Source organism: Podarcis cretensis, assembly GCF_951804945.1.
Source record: "Podarcis cretensis genome assembly, chromosome: 1".
Taxonomy (NCBI): Eukaryota; Metazoa; Chordata; class Lepidosauria; order Squamata; family Lacertidae; genus Podarcis; species Podarcis cretensis.
In genome coordinates, this window is record NC_137170.1 from 80,977,067 (window position 1) to 80,992,094 (window position 15,028).

The 15,028-nt window shown below is 41.8% G+C and overlaps 1 protein-coding gene across 1 annotated transcript in view; it reads left to right on the forward strand.

Annotated features, from left to right (window-relative positions):
* Positions 1–15,028, forward strand: part of IGHMBP2 (immunoglobulin mu DNA binding protein 2) — a 70,759-nt gene that overhangs the window by 21,110 nt on the left and 34,621 nt on the right. The window contains exons 7-8 of the mRNA XM_079991285.1: positions 2,353–2,500; positions 4,145–4,319. Coding sequence (XP_079847411.1) covers positions 2,353–2,500; positions 4,145–4,319 — 323 coding nt within the window. The remainder of the gene's footprint in view (positions 1–2,352; positions 2,501–4,144; positions 4,320–15,028) is intronic.

Genomic DNA, 15,028 nt, shown 5'->3' on the forward strand with positions numbered 1-15,028 from the left:
AATAGCATAGGCTGAAAGACTCATTTAACACCACCCAGTGACCTCCGTGGCTGGGCAGGAGAGTGAACCTGGGCCTTCTATGTCCAGCCCCAACTTTCTAGCCACTTTATTGTGCTGGCCCAGAAGGGTAGCAGTATCACAGTAATAAAGGCTAGCAATTTTATTATTATGTCACAAGATTATTTGTGAGGACTTGAGACAAAGCCAGTGGGGAAGGGGCAACTTGCATTAATTCAGAAGATTTCATATTCTTACATACTTAAGTCTGGAATATCTTGTAGTTTTAAAAATCCTGCACCCATAGTTGCCCCTTTTGAACAAGAACTGATATTAATGCTGCAATCCTAAATTAGCTGGGAGCAAGTTTCATTCAGCTGAATGAAACTTCTGAGTTGGTATGTATATGATTTTAATTGTAAGGCCATAATATAAATATATATATATATTTGCAGTTTAATACTACAAAAAATGAAGTTGTTTCTAGATATTTGTTTATGTTTTATTTACCCCCTTTCATCCTTTCCAGGACTAGAAACTTTGTGTTTAATAAAAGATGTGATTTAGGCCATTTTGACAACAATCTCTTGGCCAAGAATAACTTGGCTGCAGAGTGCATGTTGTGCATTCCTGCACTAAGCATGAAGTTGATTATTAGTTCACACTATGCCCCTGGAGAACTCTGGGGGCTGGCTGGTGGTGAGCACAAGGTTTCTTGGTTTGGAGCCTAATTTCTCCATGAGCAGAAGGAGAGTTGCGCTAGTACCACCACCCCCAACTTTCACGGGGCCATCCAGTCCCCAGAAAAGGGGGTATAGGATGTTCAGCAAATAATGCAGGAAGGGAGGGCAAAATAAATTAATTTTCAGAGGAGGACAAGGGTGACTTGCCATTTATAAGAGTAGTCGGCAGAGGGTTTTCACTTTCTTTTCTTTCAACCAAAATGGCTTTGCTTCAGTGGCAGAACTTCATTGGCAACCTGGCGACATTCCCATGTCCCACAGAGTGGCCCAATGGGAGCACTGCCACATCATGGCAGCATTGTCCCCAGTGGCATTGCTGGCGGGGGGAAAAGAAGATTGTTCCTCAACTGGCCACTGCGGGGAGCAGCTACCTGTGCCCCAGCCATGCCTTGGAGAGTGGTGACATTACATCGTGACATCATTGGGCCATTTCTGCAAGACATTGGAATGCCACCAGGATGCGGGTGGTAGTTGAGACTAAGTGGTGGTGTTGTTGAAGAAAAGAAAGCAGAGAACCTACTGCTGCCGTCTCTTATAAATGGTAAGTCTCTCATGTGCCTCTGAAAATGAATTGATTGTGCCCATCTATGCTGAAAATTATATACCTCATCTCCCAGACAAATGCTGTAGGGGTTACCTCATGGTTATCTATATCAACAGGAGTTTAGGTAGGTTGCCTAGTTCTCATACATTTGGTCCCTGCTCAGAGTTAGAAAGGTGTCCCTCTTCGAGCTGAGGTTTTCATCCAATGCAAGCTAGACAGCATAATGGGGTTGCCTTGAGATGAAGGCATGCCAAACAAAGCTAAGATGAAGAGAAATATAGAAACTTTGCCTCCATCTTACTTTGCTGCCAATTTACACCTGTGACTTTGAATATGCAGCTGAGCCAAATCACAATATTATTTATATTGTGAGAGATTTATTGGGAAGATTTATTGGTGTTGGGAAGTCTTGTATTGTACAATATGCTGCTTAGATGTGACAAACCACTTTAGGATGACCACATGGGTAACAACAAAATAATGCTACCTACTGGTCACATTGTGTGTAATGTTTTGTTTTAAAAGACATGCACAATTAGAAAGTGTTGCAGGTGCTGAAAGTTGCAGTGTATTTTAATTAGTATGTCCTCAGCTTGCAAAATCTGGAGCAAAGGGGTGTTTGAGACTTCTGTTAGAATAGTAGTTATCACTAACCAATTAAATAAACCCTAGGGCTTGTCTGCATATTTTCAGGGATTAACGAATCCCAGCTGGATCCTCACATAGATGAAAAGCTTTGTTATGTTGGGGAAGGGGAATTATTGATGCTACTACCAGAAAAAAAGCACCTCCATTAAATAATTCATATTGAATTCACCACCCCAATATACTATCAACAAACTATATTTCCCTTTCTCATGATTTACATTTTGTCAGTATAGGCATAAGGGCTGAAAAGAGAGCAGCTTGATGTTGAATTGTAGTATGCTGCATTTTAATGAGGAAGATTTTGTTTCATTAACTATTATCTTAGCTGCTAAACGTTGTGTACAGTGATACACTGGGCCATAAGCTACATTGTAGTATGGGGAAATTGTTTTCCTCCTCTTCTTCTTCCCCTTTATACAGGTGAAAAGCAGAAAAGCCCAAGACAAAGGAGAAAGGAGCCATTTTCTAAATGAGATTAAAACACTGAGAAAAGAACTGAAAGAGCGAGAGGAAGCTGCTATGACTGAAATACTGATGAAAGCTAATGTTATTCTGGCAACAAACACAGGTTAGAGGAACTTTCCTGGTTTGCTTGGGTGGTTTTTTTTTGCCTTGAAGAATAGCTAAATCAGATTATTGGCAGCTACAGATTTAGGCTGCTCTACACTCCATTGCATTCTTGTGCTTTATCATGAACTCCAAAGATTGCCCAGTGCATCTTTGAATTGATTCTCAACCCAATATGTGTAAAGGTATGTTCAGTATACAGAATTGCGTCTTGCTAGATGATTTGCCTTTTTCTTCTGTGCAGTTCTGCTTTGCAGTTGGAAGGTTTGTATAACTAATCAATGCTGTGCGCACATGTACCGCACACACAACTCTGCCATTCATGTTTTACAGAACATCTTTTACTTAATGCCGGCTAATGAGGGAAGGGAACATGCATTATTTATATAACTAATCAAGCCTTTGGAGCTGAGAAAGCTGTGAATTGTGTTTTAAAGTATGTACTTAATGTGGCTTCTTGGATCAGGGACCAGACAAATTGCTCCTGTTGGCGATCCCCATGGTATATTTACCAGGGAAGCTTGCAAATAACCCGAGTGAAAAAGATTGCATATTAAATGTTACAAACATGTGCAAAGATTATTTATGAGTACAACACAAGTGCCATATTAAAATCAATTTGTTGTTTAAAATAATGTTTCCCTTTTGATTGGAAGGCTGAAATAGTACTTTAAATCTCTCACCACTGAGTGTTCTAGACAAGCAGAATACTAGAGTGTATTCAAACCTAGCACACCTGGAAGAAGGCTAGGCTAGTATCTTCCTCCCTGACGTCTAGTTGTGCCAGGAAGGTGTGTGGGTTTGTTCATTTCTAAATGTAGGAGTGTTTAGTCATTTGATTATCCCTTCTGAAATCCAAGTGGCATAATCTAGGAATAGATCTGCATTGCCATCTACTCTTTGGGTGAGTTAGGTCTCCTAATATTGGCCATCTTAGGGTGTATTGGACTTTGGCAATTTTTTTCCAATTTACTATTTGAAAGAAGATACTACAAATGTGATCCCTTGGAGGCTGTTGCTTCAAGAGCAAGAGTTGTCAGCTAAACTTGAGACATTTATCAGGGCAAGGATGAATGGGGTCACACTCAGGGCTTGGCAAGTGTACTGCTCAGGTTTTTTGTGCCCAAGGAGAGGGCACATTGCCTACACAGCAGAAGCAGTAGCCAATGGTGTTGGGATCATGCCAAGCTTATCAAAGGGGCATATTTGGGCTCAGGGCTCCCTGCAGTAAGAGGTCCTAACATTTACACATATTTGAGCACAACATCCCTCCTTTCAGAGATGAATCAGCCTGTTCCTTTTAAAAGCCACCTAGTGTTTCCAAAACTTATCCCACTACACCCACCCACACAGACATACACACACCTGGCAAGCATTCCTTCTGCCTCACCTGCAGGGATGGATGAACTTTTCCACAGAAATAGCCAAGTGTGCTTGTTCATTAGGAGAAGTGTTTTGGTAAACAGGAAATTGGACTGTCAGATGGATCCTCTGTTGCCTGTCACAGCACACTGCTGAGGACAACATAATGTGAAGGCTTGTGATACTTTGAAAAGATGCAGGTATCCAGCATGTCAAGGCCAACACGTCTTTCCTCTACTTTTTGCTATGGTGCATAACTTTAACATTTTCTCTTGTTAACTAGGAGCCTCTTCTGATGGTCCTCTGAAACTACTTCCTGAGAACCACTTTGATCTGGTGGTAATTGATGAATGTGCCCAGGCATTTGAAGCAAGCTGCTGGATACCTCTGCTGAAGGCCAGGAAGTGTGTGCTGGCTGGAGATCACAAGCAGCTGCCTCCCACAATCATCTCTCACAAGTAAGGAACATTTCCCAAAATTGGGCCATTAATTATTTGGAGCATTGGGGAAAACGTTCACCTGGGGGTTGAGGGGAAGTGTTTCAGTTTGGACATCATTACCTGTGTTTATCTGTGCAGCAGATAGGGTTGTTAATAGCTGGGCCAACCTACCCAGTCGTTATTTAAGGACATTGGTACCAATAGATCAACAGAAAAACATTTTTAAGCAGGAGTGGTTAGAACCATGGACTCTGATCACAAAGGTAGATTTTTTCCTATCAGTCATAATAGACATACTTTGCTGTTACACCTGAAAAGATAGTAATAATTTGTCCTCATTGATAGCTGCGCCTTCTGATTAGAAGGAGGCAAGTATCTGGTAGCCTTCTCTGTGGGTGTGTAATTCTGTAGCATGATAATACCCAATACAGAGATTTAGCAGAATTCCCACATCTCAGAGAAGGTTGCCTGCTGAGGATGAGTGCTTTGGGCTCACAGGAACCGTTAACTGTTGAATTAATTAATTTCTCCCTCCTCAAAATTTGAAAATTACGGGTATAGAGGAATGACCAAGAGCACTGGAAGCTTAGGCAGGGAGGGCTTAGGGAAGTAGCTTGCATAAAACCTGTTTTGAGAAAGAGTGAACTGGCCAGGATTCCGAATAAGCTGGCACCATCACCCAAAAGGTGAGCTGCTAGTTTCCATGCACTGTAGCAGGAAGATACAGTATTGACATATCACTACATTTTTTGAGATCCTCTTCATATATTATTCATATATATCAAAATTTTGGGTTTTGAGTTTTCATATAGGGCTCTGTGTGTGCGTGCCTGGTTTGCTTGAGTTTTTTCTGTTAGGAATTACTGCTGTGCTAGAAAAAAATTACATCTTATTTATGGACCTGCTCCCTGAGAGGCATTAAGCCACTAACAGGAATGTATTTCTCCTCTGCTTTTTATTTTCTACTCCCAGTAGGAAATTAGTACGCAAGAAGCCTATAAATTGTGCATTGTTGTGTGTGCTGCTCTTACTATGTAAATCTTTAGTCAGTTTTTTTATGCACATGAATTTTATGGATCTCATATCTGTAATATAATTCAACCTTTTAGGTACAGGCATTAATTATGATATCCTGGTATGTATAGAAAACCTTTGCAGTGATGGTAGTTTAAAAGCATTTTTTTGTATCTGTTGTATCTGTGAGCAGCTGTCCCAAATGAAACCAGGGTTCCTCTTGTGCACTTAGAAGGGCCTGGACTAGACAAAAAAATACTATGTCTTCTGACAAGTTGAAAGATGCTGTGTTATAGACTAGATGATCTTTTTCTATAGAAACTAATACTGGAGACATATGTCTGAAGATCGTTCCTTGCAGAGCATCATTTTGAGGAGCCCCTTAACCTTTCCCTACCCCATCACTTATGTAGTGATTTCACTGCAAAATCAACATAACACCTGAGCAGAACCTGAGCAGTCCATTGAATTATAGGAAAGATGTTCAGTGGTAGAATGGAGAGATCAGAACTTTGACACCCAGGAATTGTTGGGGCCTTTTGACTGAATGTACACACACATTATGTCAAATAAATAATGGTGTAGACTGAAACAAAACAAAAACATATCAGGATGAGGGAGAAACTAGTGCTCATAGTGGGGAAAATGTAAGCAATCCTTTTGAAGAAATGAGCTCCATCTCCGATGGGAACCTTGTCATCTTTGTTGAACCTTAAAACCTTGAATCCTAATAGGCCTTTCGTCCCCTGAAACCTTCCTCCAGCCACTTCTCCAGATTGCTTGGATTCGATCCAGTTGGTTCCCTCCTGGGGCTGTTTTATCATGCTGACTTTTTGACCAGTCCCCTACCAATTCGCGTTATTTGGGTGTAGCAAAGTAATTCTGCAGTGGCAAAAAGAAGGGAGATCAAGGTAGCAGAAAGGAAGTGTGTTCTGCAGTACCTGGGAGAATAAAACAGAAGTTGGTGACAGTGGCCTGGTATGTACATTTGAGTACCTAAATGACCAGGCATGCATGTTGAGGACCCAAGCCATGCCCTGTAGCTGAATGCTCATAGGAATTTTAGAGCACTGGCTAGGAGCCACACACTGTGTGCTCCAAATGCACACACTGCCTTCTCTGCTAAGAACTTGGAGGGGGAATGAAGATCCTTGGACATCTGGTATGATATGGAATGTCAGATTCTGGTTCCTTGAACCAGGAGTCAAATCCCTGGCCTCAGAATCAGGCCTCTGTTCTTCTCTGTGGCCTGCAGGGTGCTTTTCCTTGAACTGGGCCAACTATTTATTTGGAAGAGGCAGAGGCAGTTTTGCTGTCTTCTGTCTGTAGAGGGCACCTCCGCCTCTGAGTCCTGGTTGACAGTGTTTCCAGGAAATGGGACATGGTATCAGTGGTTTTTGCTGTGTGCATGCTGTCAACGTGTGACAGTTGCACAATGGTCTCTGACCAGAAGGAAGGCCTGTCTCAGTTCTGAGGAGAACAGCTCTCCAGAATGGGGGGCTCTGCAGTGAGGAGCTTTTTTCTTCCATCTTTTCATTCTTTTCCTTTTTATTCTTCCTGTGGAGGTATTGTCACAGATCCTGTTTATTTAAAATGTTTGGACAGAAATGAAAAAGCCAGGAGTCCCTGTGGTAGCAATTATGAAACCGCAGTACATGTCATTTGTACAAATTGTTGTGGATTGCAAACTCAAGAGTTAATTCCACAGTGTGCAGCTGCCACAACTGATGTCTAAAAAGTCTAGTTTGCAATTGGCACCCCAGGAATCTGTGTGTACTCATGTGTGCACTGCATGTGCAGGGTATAGTCGCTCAGACATTCCCATTGGGTTTGCTTAGAATTTATTTCTCTCAAGCCTAGTGTTGATACGGAGTTTCTATATGAGAAATGGACAGGGACCTTACAACATGTGTATGCTTGCTAAAAACGAACTTGCTGATTAACATCCTAGACAAAAGTACTTCTTCATGTAAAGCATAATTACCTTAATGGAATTCACTGGGACAAATGTGGCGTGGCCAGTCTCACAAATGGTTTTAAAGGAGAATGGGGCAAATTAATTGAGGAACAGGGTCTTCCAATAGCTGTTAGTTTAGTGAACCTCCCAAGTTGCTTTGGGTGTGGGGAGAGGGCAAAAACAGGGAAGAGGTATCACTTATCTATCCTGGTTGTGAGTTTTCTGGAAGAATACAGCTGGCAACTATGGGGAACAGAACCCAGGAGTAGACGGACCATTTTTTAAAATTGTGTCTCTGGAGAAGAGGGTAGCCAGCATAGTGTTCTGAACTATAATTCCTATCATCCCTGACCAAGTTGACTGGGGTTGATGGGGGTTGTAGTCTGAAACATCTGGAGGGCACCATGTTGGCTACCCCTACCCTGGAGCAACAGTCACATGCTTTGAAAAGGAAATGTTTTTAAATGCAATGTGGAAACTGCCACAAAAAGTAGTGTGGAGTGCTGCTGTCAGGATTCTACTCCATTGTGTCTCAGTTTTTCTATTCCCCCCCCCCAAAAAAAATAATTCAGCATTTAGTGTCTGTTGAGCATTCTTGGTCTTCACTGGGCTGTTTTTCCCATTATGATTTGTTATACTTCTATAAATCTTGGGATTTCCCCAACCATGCTAATACCTCCCTCCTCCTAGCCTGGAATAGATGAGCCTAATGGTCTGTCTCTGTATAAGGCAGCTTCCAATGTTGGCAATTCTGAATGAATGCTTTCCAGATGCTTAGCTGGTGAAAACTAACAAAAAGTGTCAGGTGCAGTGGATTAATGAAACAATCTGAGTTCAAATATTTTAGCCTAGCTATAACTAATATGTAAGACAGTGTCTCAGTTTAAGAATGAGATTAACAGGTAAGAAAGATTCTAGCCCTCATGTTTTGGGAAGAAGGGCTTGACAATTGTGTGACATGTTGTTGAAATCTCAGAAAGTAAAGGGTGTATGATACAGTGGGGAGTGGTGCTTCTTTGGTTTCTACTAAACACCAGGAAGAATACCATTGCCAAGAGTATCAAAAGCCACTGAGAGGTTGAGGAGAATTAACAGGGACACATTTCCCTTGTCTCTCTCCCAACAGAGGTAATCATACTAAAATAGTTTCTGTGCCAAAACCAGGCCTAAACCCCAGTTGAAATGTCCGTACTCCTGATTGTTATTACAATAAAGTATACAGGTTATTCAGATGTAAGCAAGTTTTGCATATCTTATTATGAGCACATAATAAGATTTCCACCCTGTATGCTATGTATTTTTTAGGTAAATAATTTTAGCTTTGAGCTTTAGTGTTCCTGTCCTTATCCTGAGGCCCTGGATCTGTTTTCAGATGCATGTTGTGAGGTTTTTACAAGCTGTTCTGCTGTTGAGTTCTTGCAGAAATATCTCTGTTCTGAAATATTGACAAGAGCATAGAAAAAGAAAGTAGCAGTGAAGTTGATGGACATCTTTATACATTTCCCCTTCAATCTATTTTTTTTTTAAATTTATGCTGTTCAAAGCGTGGTTAGAAGTGAAAACAGATTTCTTGATACTTGAGTTTTGTAAAATTTCCTTGTAAACAACATGGCAGTAAAATAATTTGTCTGGTTCAGATTCTGCTTTCTTACAAACTAATATCTGAGTTGGGACCAAAGCGTGCTGTTACATTTCACAGCAATATTTAGAGATAGTGGGCTTCCTGTTCTTCCTTTTGGTTTAATAGATTTAAACCAAAACAGAGCTTGACAGGACATGGCTCTAATCAATAGTGTTTACAGATTTACATCTCCAAAACAGAGTTAACAATAAATGATGCCCAAGGAGCTCAATGTATTAAACACAATGAATGTTCAAGGCATCAGCGGTACCCTAGATCTGTAACCCAATTGCTCTTCTGACAGGATGCACTGCAGATGGTTATGCCTGGAATAAAAGTCTGCACTGAGCATCTTGATTCTTGCTCTTCTGTCCATAAGTAGCATGTCAGATTAAAGCCCTGCCATTCTTAAATTGTAAGCAGATTCTCTCATTTACACAGCGTTCAGTGAAGAGGTGGTGGATCATTGACATGTTGTCAGGGACTGGCTAGACGAGGAGGAATGTTGGCTGCCAGTTGCCCAAGAAGCACCAGGGAGTGACACTGGGGAGGAGGGAGAATTTGAGTCTGACTCAGACTGGTGGGACAGGGAAGAGCAATCCACAGAGGGAACCATCAGGGAAGTTCTGGAGCCAGAGAGTGGGTGCAAAGGGGAGAGGCACAGTGTGGACACAGTCCCTGATAGGGATCTGCGTTGCAGGACAGTCCTATTCTAGCCCCTTCTCCCCCCACCCCTTTCTCAATAAAAGAAAGGAGAGCTGAAAAACAGAAAGAGCAGATAAGAAAAGTTGAATCATGCCAGAAGAATGTACAGAGAGAAATGCTTAATTAAGGGAAGGTGGGGAGAGGTTTCTAGCTTCTGCAACTTTCATAGCCTGAGAGCGTCTGGTATCTCTGATTGTGAAGCAATAAAGTTATTTGCCTTCAAGTCACATGCCTGTTCCTGATTTACAGATTTTACGGCAAGGCTGTTCTGGCAGCCTGACGCATGTTTTCCTTGGAGGAGCATGGGGAACCTCAGGGCCCAGAAAGAGAATGCAGCCCTCCAAGTCACTCTCTCCATTCTTTGTCTTCTTGTGTGGGGATATGGACAGAGAATTCCCATAGACTGCAGCATCTGCCCCTCCCTTGCCCTTGAGCCTGCTTTGATGCTGCACCAAGTACCTAAAGTGGGCACAGCCAACTGGGACAAAGTTCACCCTGCTCGTCCGTCCGGGTCTTAGTAATACAAACCAGGTGGGCCTCCTCAACCTCCATCTAATTATAGGTGAGGGAGATCTTAATTAAAGCCAACCTGCTCTTCAAATAGCAGCATCCGCAGGCCTGAGTTCTGGCTGATAGCATGACTCCAATTCCTCTTGGTAGAGAGGGGGCCGGCATGCAGCACAGCCACCAATTGCCTATGTCATATACCCCCTCACTGGAATTGCCCCACCTCTCTCTCGCCACATCTGCAATTGGGGACCCCCCCCCCAGTCTTTCCAGCTGATCTTGTGCCAGGCACACATCAGCTGCCACCTCTGAGAGCAAATGTCAAACCTTCAGCTGTAGCATATCCAGAAAAGATACAGTCCCAGCCACCCTGGTAGTTAAGCCCAAGCAGAGCTCCCAGTTGGTAAGCCTGGGTGTGGCAGGCTACTCTGCTGGCCCGAGGTGAGAAAAGCCCCACATTCATAGGAGTAGGGAGGGTGTACAGACAGCTGCAGAGTTCCTCAGGGCCCAAGATATGTTCATGCAAGCCATTTTCGACAGCAAGTACCCTTTTCACATTTAGAAACGAAGCATTTGAACCTGTGAGCTTGTAAAGTTGTCAGTTCATTTTGTTACCAGAATGAATAAAATTATAATTGTATAATGGGGTGGAAAACGATTTTCAAAAAAAGAATGTTTTGTCTCGAAAATTTAATGGCTGCTGTTTTAAATTATTGGAATTATTTGTTCTCTTTGCTATTAACAGAAAAGTACTCTTAAAAGCTGCTTTAATCAAGTTTTGTTTACAAAGGACAACAATGTCTGTTGACTGGTGTTTCTATTGGATTAGCTGACACACAGCTTGGATAGATGACTCTTCTAATTAAATGCAAAAGCCAATAAATTGGGAGCAACTTTTTTTAACTTAAAGAAGAAACACTGTTCTAAAATGTCAGGGATTTAAAAAAATCAAATAAACTACTGGAAAAAGTAAGTAGCTTCTTTAAACATGTGGCCCATCAGCATGCCCTTGAAATGCTTTATCTGAAGTTTGTGGCCTGCTAGAAGGTGTGTGGAGTTTAGAGAATTGGGGATGGGATCAAGGGTAGGAAGCTGGGGACAGTGTCCATAATTTTGGAAAAACACCATCTCCACTATAAAGTTAGTTAAAAAGTGAACAGAAATTTTAATGTTAGCAAAGCATGATCTATCTAGATATAAAACACGCTTGAGTATAAAAATAATATTCAGTGTGTTCTCACAGATAAAACATTTGTGAAGTATCTGAAGGGGTTGCATGAGTTTGCATAGATGAGATTATTTGTTTTGCTTGGGTTATGTAGTGAGCTTCATCATTGAGTGAGAATTTTAACCTCAATTTCTCATACTCAAAACTAGCGCTCAAGAGCATGAGCAGATTCAAGGTGGATCCCTGTCAACTTCTGATGTCAGCAATCAGCTACCACCCACACCATCCTGGACAAATAAATATTAGGCGTGTCCCTTTGTTCACTCCATTTGCCAACTCCCATATCCCTGCCTCACTCTCCCTTCCATCGAGTTTTCCTTTCCAGGACAACTCTCCTGCCTCAGTTTCCTCACAGACCACAACCTCTCCCATCTCCCTACATACGTAAGTTGTAGAAAAGCACCACTTCATACATTCTTCATCTGGATATTTTTGGTTCTCTGAACAAAAGAATAACTTTCAATCTATGTAAAGACAAGTTATAATTAAAGTAAATGTTCTTAAATAGCTAAAAATTAGTCTCTGTCAGGGAAGCTCACTGTTTCCTATGCAGTCCAACATGTTTGAGATTGCAAAGAACAAACGAGATAAATTTGGAAATTTAAAATATATAGACAGAAAGTAACTTGGCTGGCTTTGCATCTTGCATACCTGTGGTGCCAGATGTAGAAGAGAAGCATGAGAACATAGAATTTTTATGTTGTTGTTTTTAAGGTTTATCAAAAGCAAAGAAGGAGAGAATGAAGTACCGTAGTCATGAAAATATTACCCAATATCAAACAATATACGCAGTATCAAACTGATACGTAAGCAAAAATCTGATGAGACAGCAAGAATAATAAAATTAATCGTAAAACCCTGATGCAATAAAAAGTTTTCAAAGTCTGTCTGAAAATGAGAATTAAAAGATTAAATACATTTGTTTTTCAGTTTTATGATCTTAAAAACAAATTAGAATAAAATGAAGCTTTAATAAAAAAGAAATAAATAATAAAAAGTGTCCTCAAAAGATGAGAATGGATTATGTGTGTATGTGTGTATATGTGAGAGCGAGAGAGATGAACTGAGCAAGACAACAGAGTTAAATGACTGGAACAGAAATTAGAAATGGAATAGACATAGTGAAACAGACATGTTTATATGCTGACTGGATGAATTTTAACACTGGCATTTTAAAAAGCTTGCATGTAGAAATTGACAAGATCTTCCAATCTTCTGGAGCAAATTTTGGCATGCGTGCAGGGGATTGCAAGGAACAGGAGAGGAAGGGGAATTCCTGTTTTGTGTGTATGGAACTCTGTTTCTCTAGCAGATTGTCACTGTTGGTTGTCACCTTTAAATCTTCATGCTATTTATGTGGATAATAACATAATAAAATGGCAATGCAAATTTTTGAAATGGTGCTGGAGAAGAAAGTGTATATAGGTTTGATATAAAGAAAACCCAACACTGGGCAGAACTGGAGAGAAACAAATGCCATATTCAGATGTTATGCCTGTCACCCAGTCCCACCGCTCATGGTATAGCTTAGAATCCTGCATGTTCTAAATGTGTTCTAAATCATGCTGGGAGCTTGCAGAAATACAGAACGCTTCCTGCTACACCTTTTCCCTCACATGCATGGAGGGTGGTGCAGCTGGGTGATGGCAGGGGGGAATGACAGCAGCAGCAGCAAATGTGTCTCCCCATCCCCTCATCATCCGAGCCCCAAATCCCTTGCAAAACATGGAGAAGAGGTGATTTGTGATGATTAGGCACATTCCAAGGAAATCTGTGTACATTCTCCATTCCATTGTCGAGGCCACTCCCCAGTGTTTGCTACCATCTCAGTTGGGGCAGGTGGTCATTAGAGAGAATCACACTGCAGCTTGATCCTGATTTGTTTTAACTTGGACAAGAACAAATTCCAAAGTGGAAATTGTGGTTTGTTTGAAAGTGGAAGCTGTTACTTTCTACCTTTCAAGCAAAGGAGGGGGAGTTTGGGAGCCCTAGGATTGCCCTTTCCCCCCAATCACCTGAACTCTGATTTAGGACAGTGATTATCTGCAGTGGGCCATTGACTTGGGCTTTGTGTCACCCTTGCACAAACTTGGCTTCAAGCATGTGTAACCAGTTGAGTAGCCATTGGACATAAGAAAGCAAACATAGCTCTTCTTTCCTTAATTTGCCAGTAAGCAAAGCTGAACCATCATTGGGAGCAGTTATTGCCTGCTGATGAACTACAGTAAGATGCAGAACATGATAGGTGGCAGAGCTAACCAGCTTTTCCAAGTACTAAACTAGTGGTATGCTAGTGACAAAAGGTTGTGCAAACGGGTGCAATTCAATTTGGAATGTCCAAAACATTGGGCTCTCTTGTAGGAGATTGATAATGAAGTCTGGATTGCATATTGTTATTACAACATGATTTAGTCCTAGCTATGCACCTGGGACGCAGGTGGCGCTGTGGGTTAAAGCCTCAGCGCCTAGGACTTGCCGATCGAAAGGTCGGCGGTTCGAATCCCTGCGGCGGGGTGCGCTCCCGCTGCTTGGTCCCAGCGCCTGCCAACCTAGCAGTTCAAAAGCACCCCCGGGTGCAAGTAGATAAATAGGGACCGCTTACCAGCGGGAAGGTAAACGGCGTTTCCGTGTGCGGCTCTGGCTCGCCAGAGCAGCGATGTCACGCTGGCCACGTGACCCGGAAGTGTCTCCGGACAGCGCTGGCCCTTGGCCTCTTAAGTGAGATGGGCGCACAACCCCAGAGTCTGTCAAGACTGGCCCGTACGGGCAGGGGTACCTTTACCTTTACCTTTATGCTTATAATCTTCTCATTTTCATTCATCTTTCCCCCTCAGACTTTATACTCCTAGATCATCTGCATTAATTCAGTATCATGCTGATTATACTCTGCTATTTAAATATTGCTGATAATGATCATGCACCATCTTCATACTGGAGAACCATGTCACATTTTCACTGTATTAATTTATTTTCCTTTGTCATTGTGGGTTGGTTGATTTCCTGTGTGCTTTAGCAGTTTCAGCTTAAGGCAGCTATACCTCATGACTATTCATTTAGTTTGCAAACTATTTTATCCTGAAGAAGGGCTTTTCTACCCGAAATACAGTGAGAATATCACATACTCAGTTCAGGAGTCCACCTTCTAGAATGCTCTATATTAATAGTGTTAACTTCTGACCAAATAAAATCTGCCTTGGTTGGGAATATGTGGTTTGTGGGCTTCTTACCAGGTAACTTATACGATAACTCATCATAACATGCGGGATCAAGAAATAATTTCTCTTCAGGTCAGAAACTAGTGATCTTTTCTCCCCTCCTCACCAAAAAGGTACGCAACTCTTCCTTTGTGGCATGCAATTTCCTGCCCGCTCTTGATTTTTATTGATTCCTGTCTCTCTTCCTTTAGCATAAGGCCACCAGATTCCTTCTCCAATTTGAAAAAGACAAGTCAGACTTGTATTTAATGATTTTATGAAAGCTCTAGGGTCTCTTATGCATTTCTTTTCCTGCTGTACTCAGCATAGACAGACACCCCCCTCCCTTTCCACAATCGCTCATTGCCTAGGCAAGGATTCCAGCTCAGAATATATAAGTGAGGTCATGGCCAACTGCCCTCCTGGGCCTCAGCATGGCTGGCTGGCAGATTGTATCTGCCTCTGCAACCTCATTGTTACCATCAGTGGGATGGCACAAGA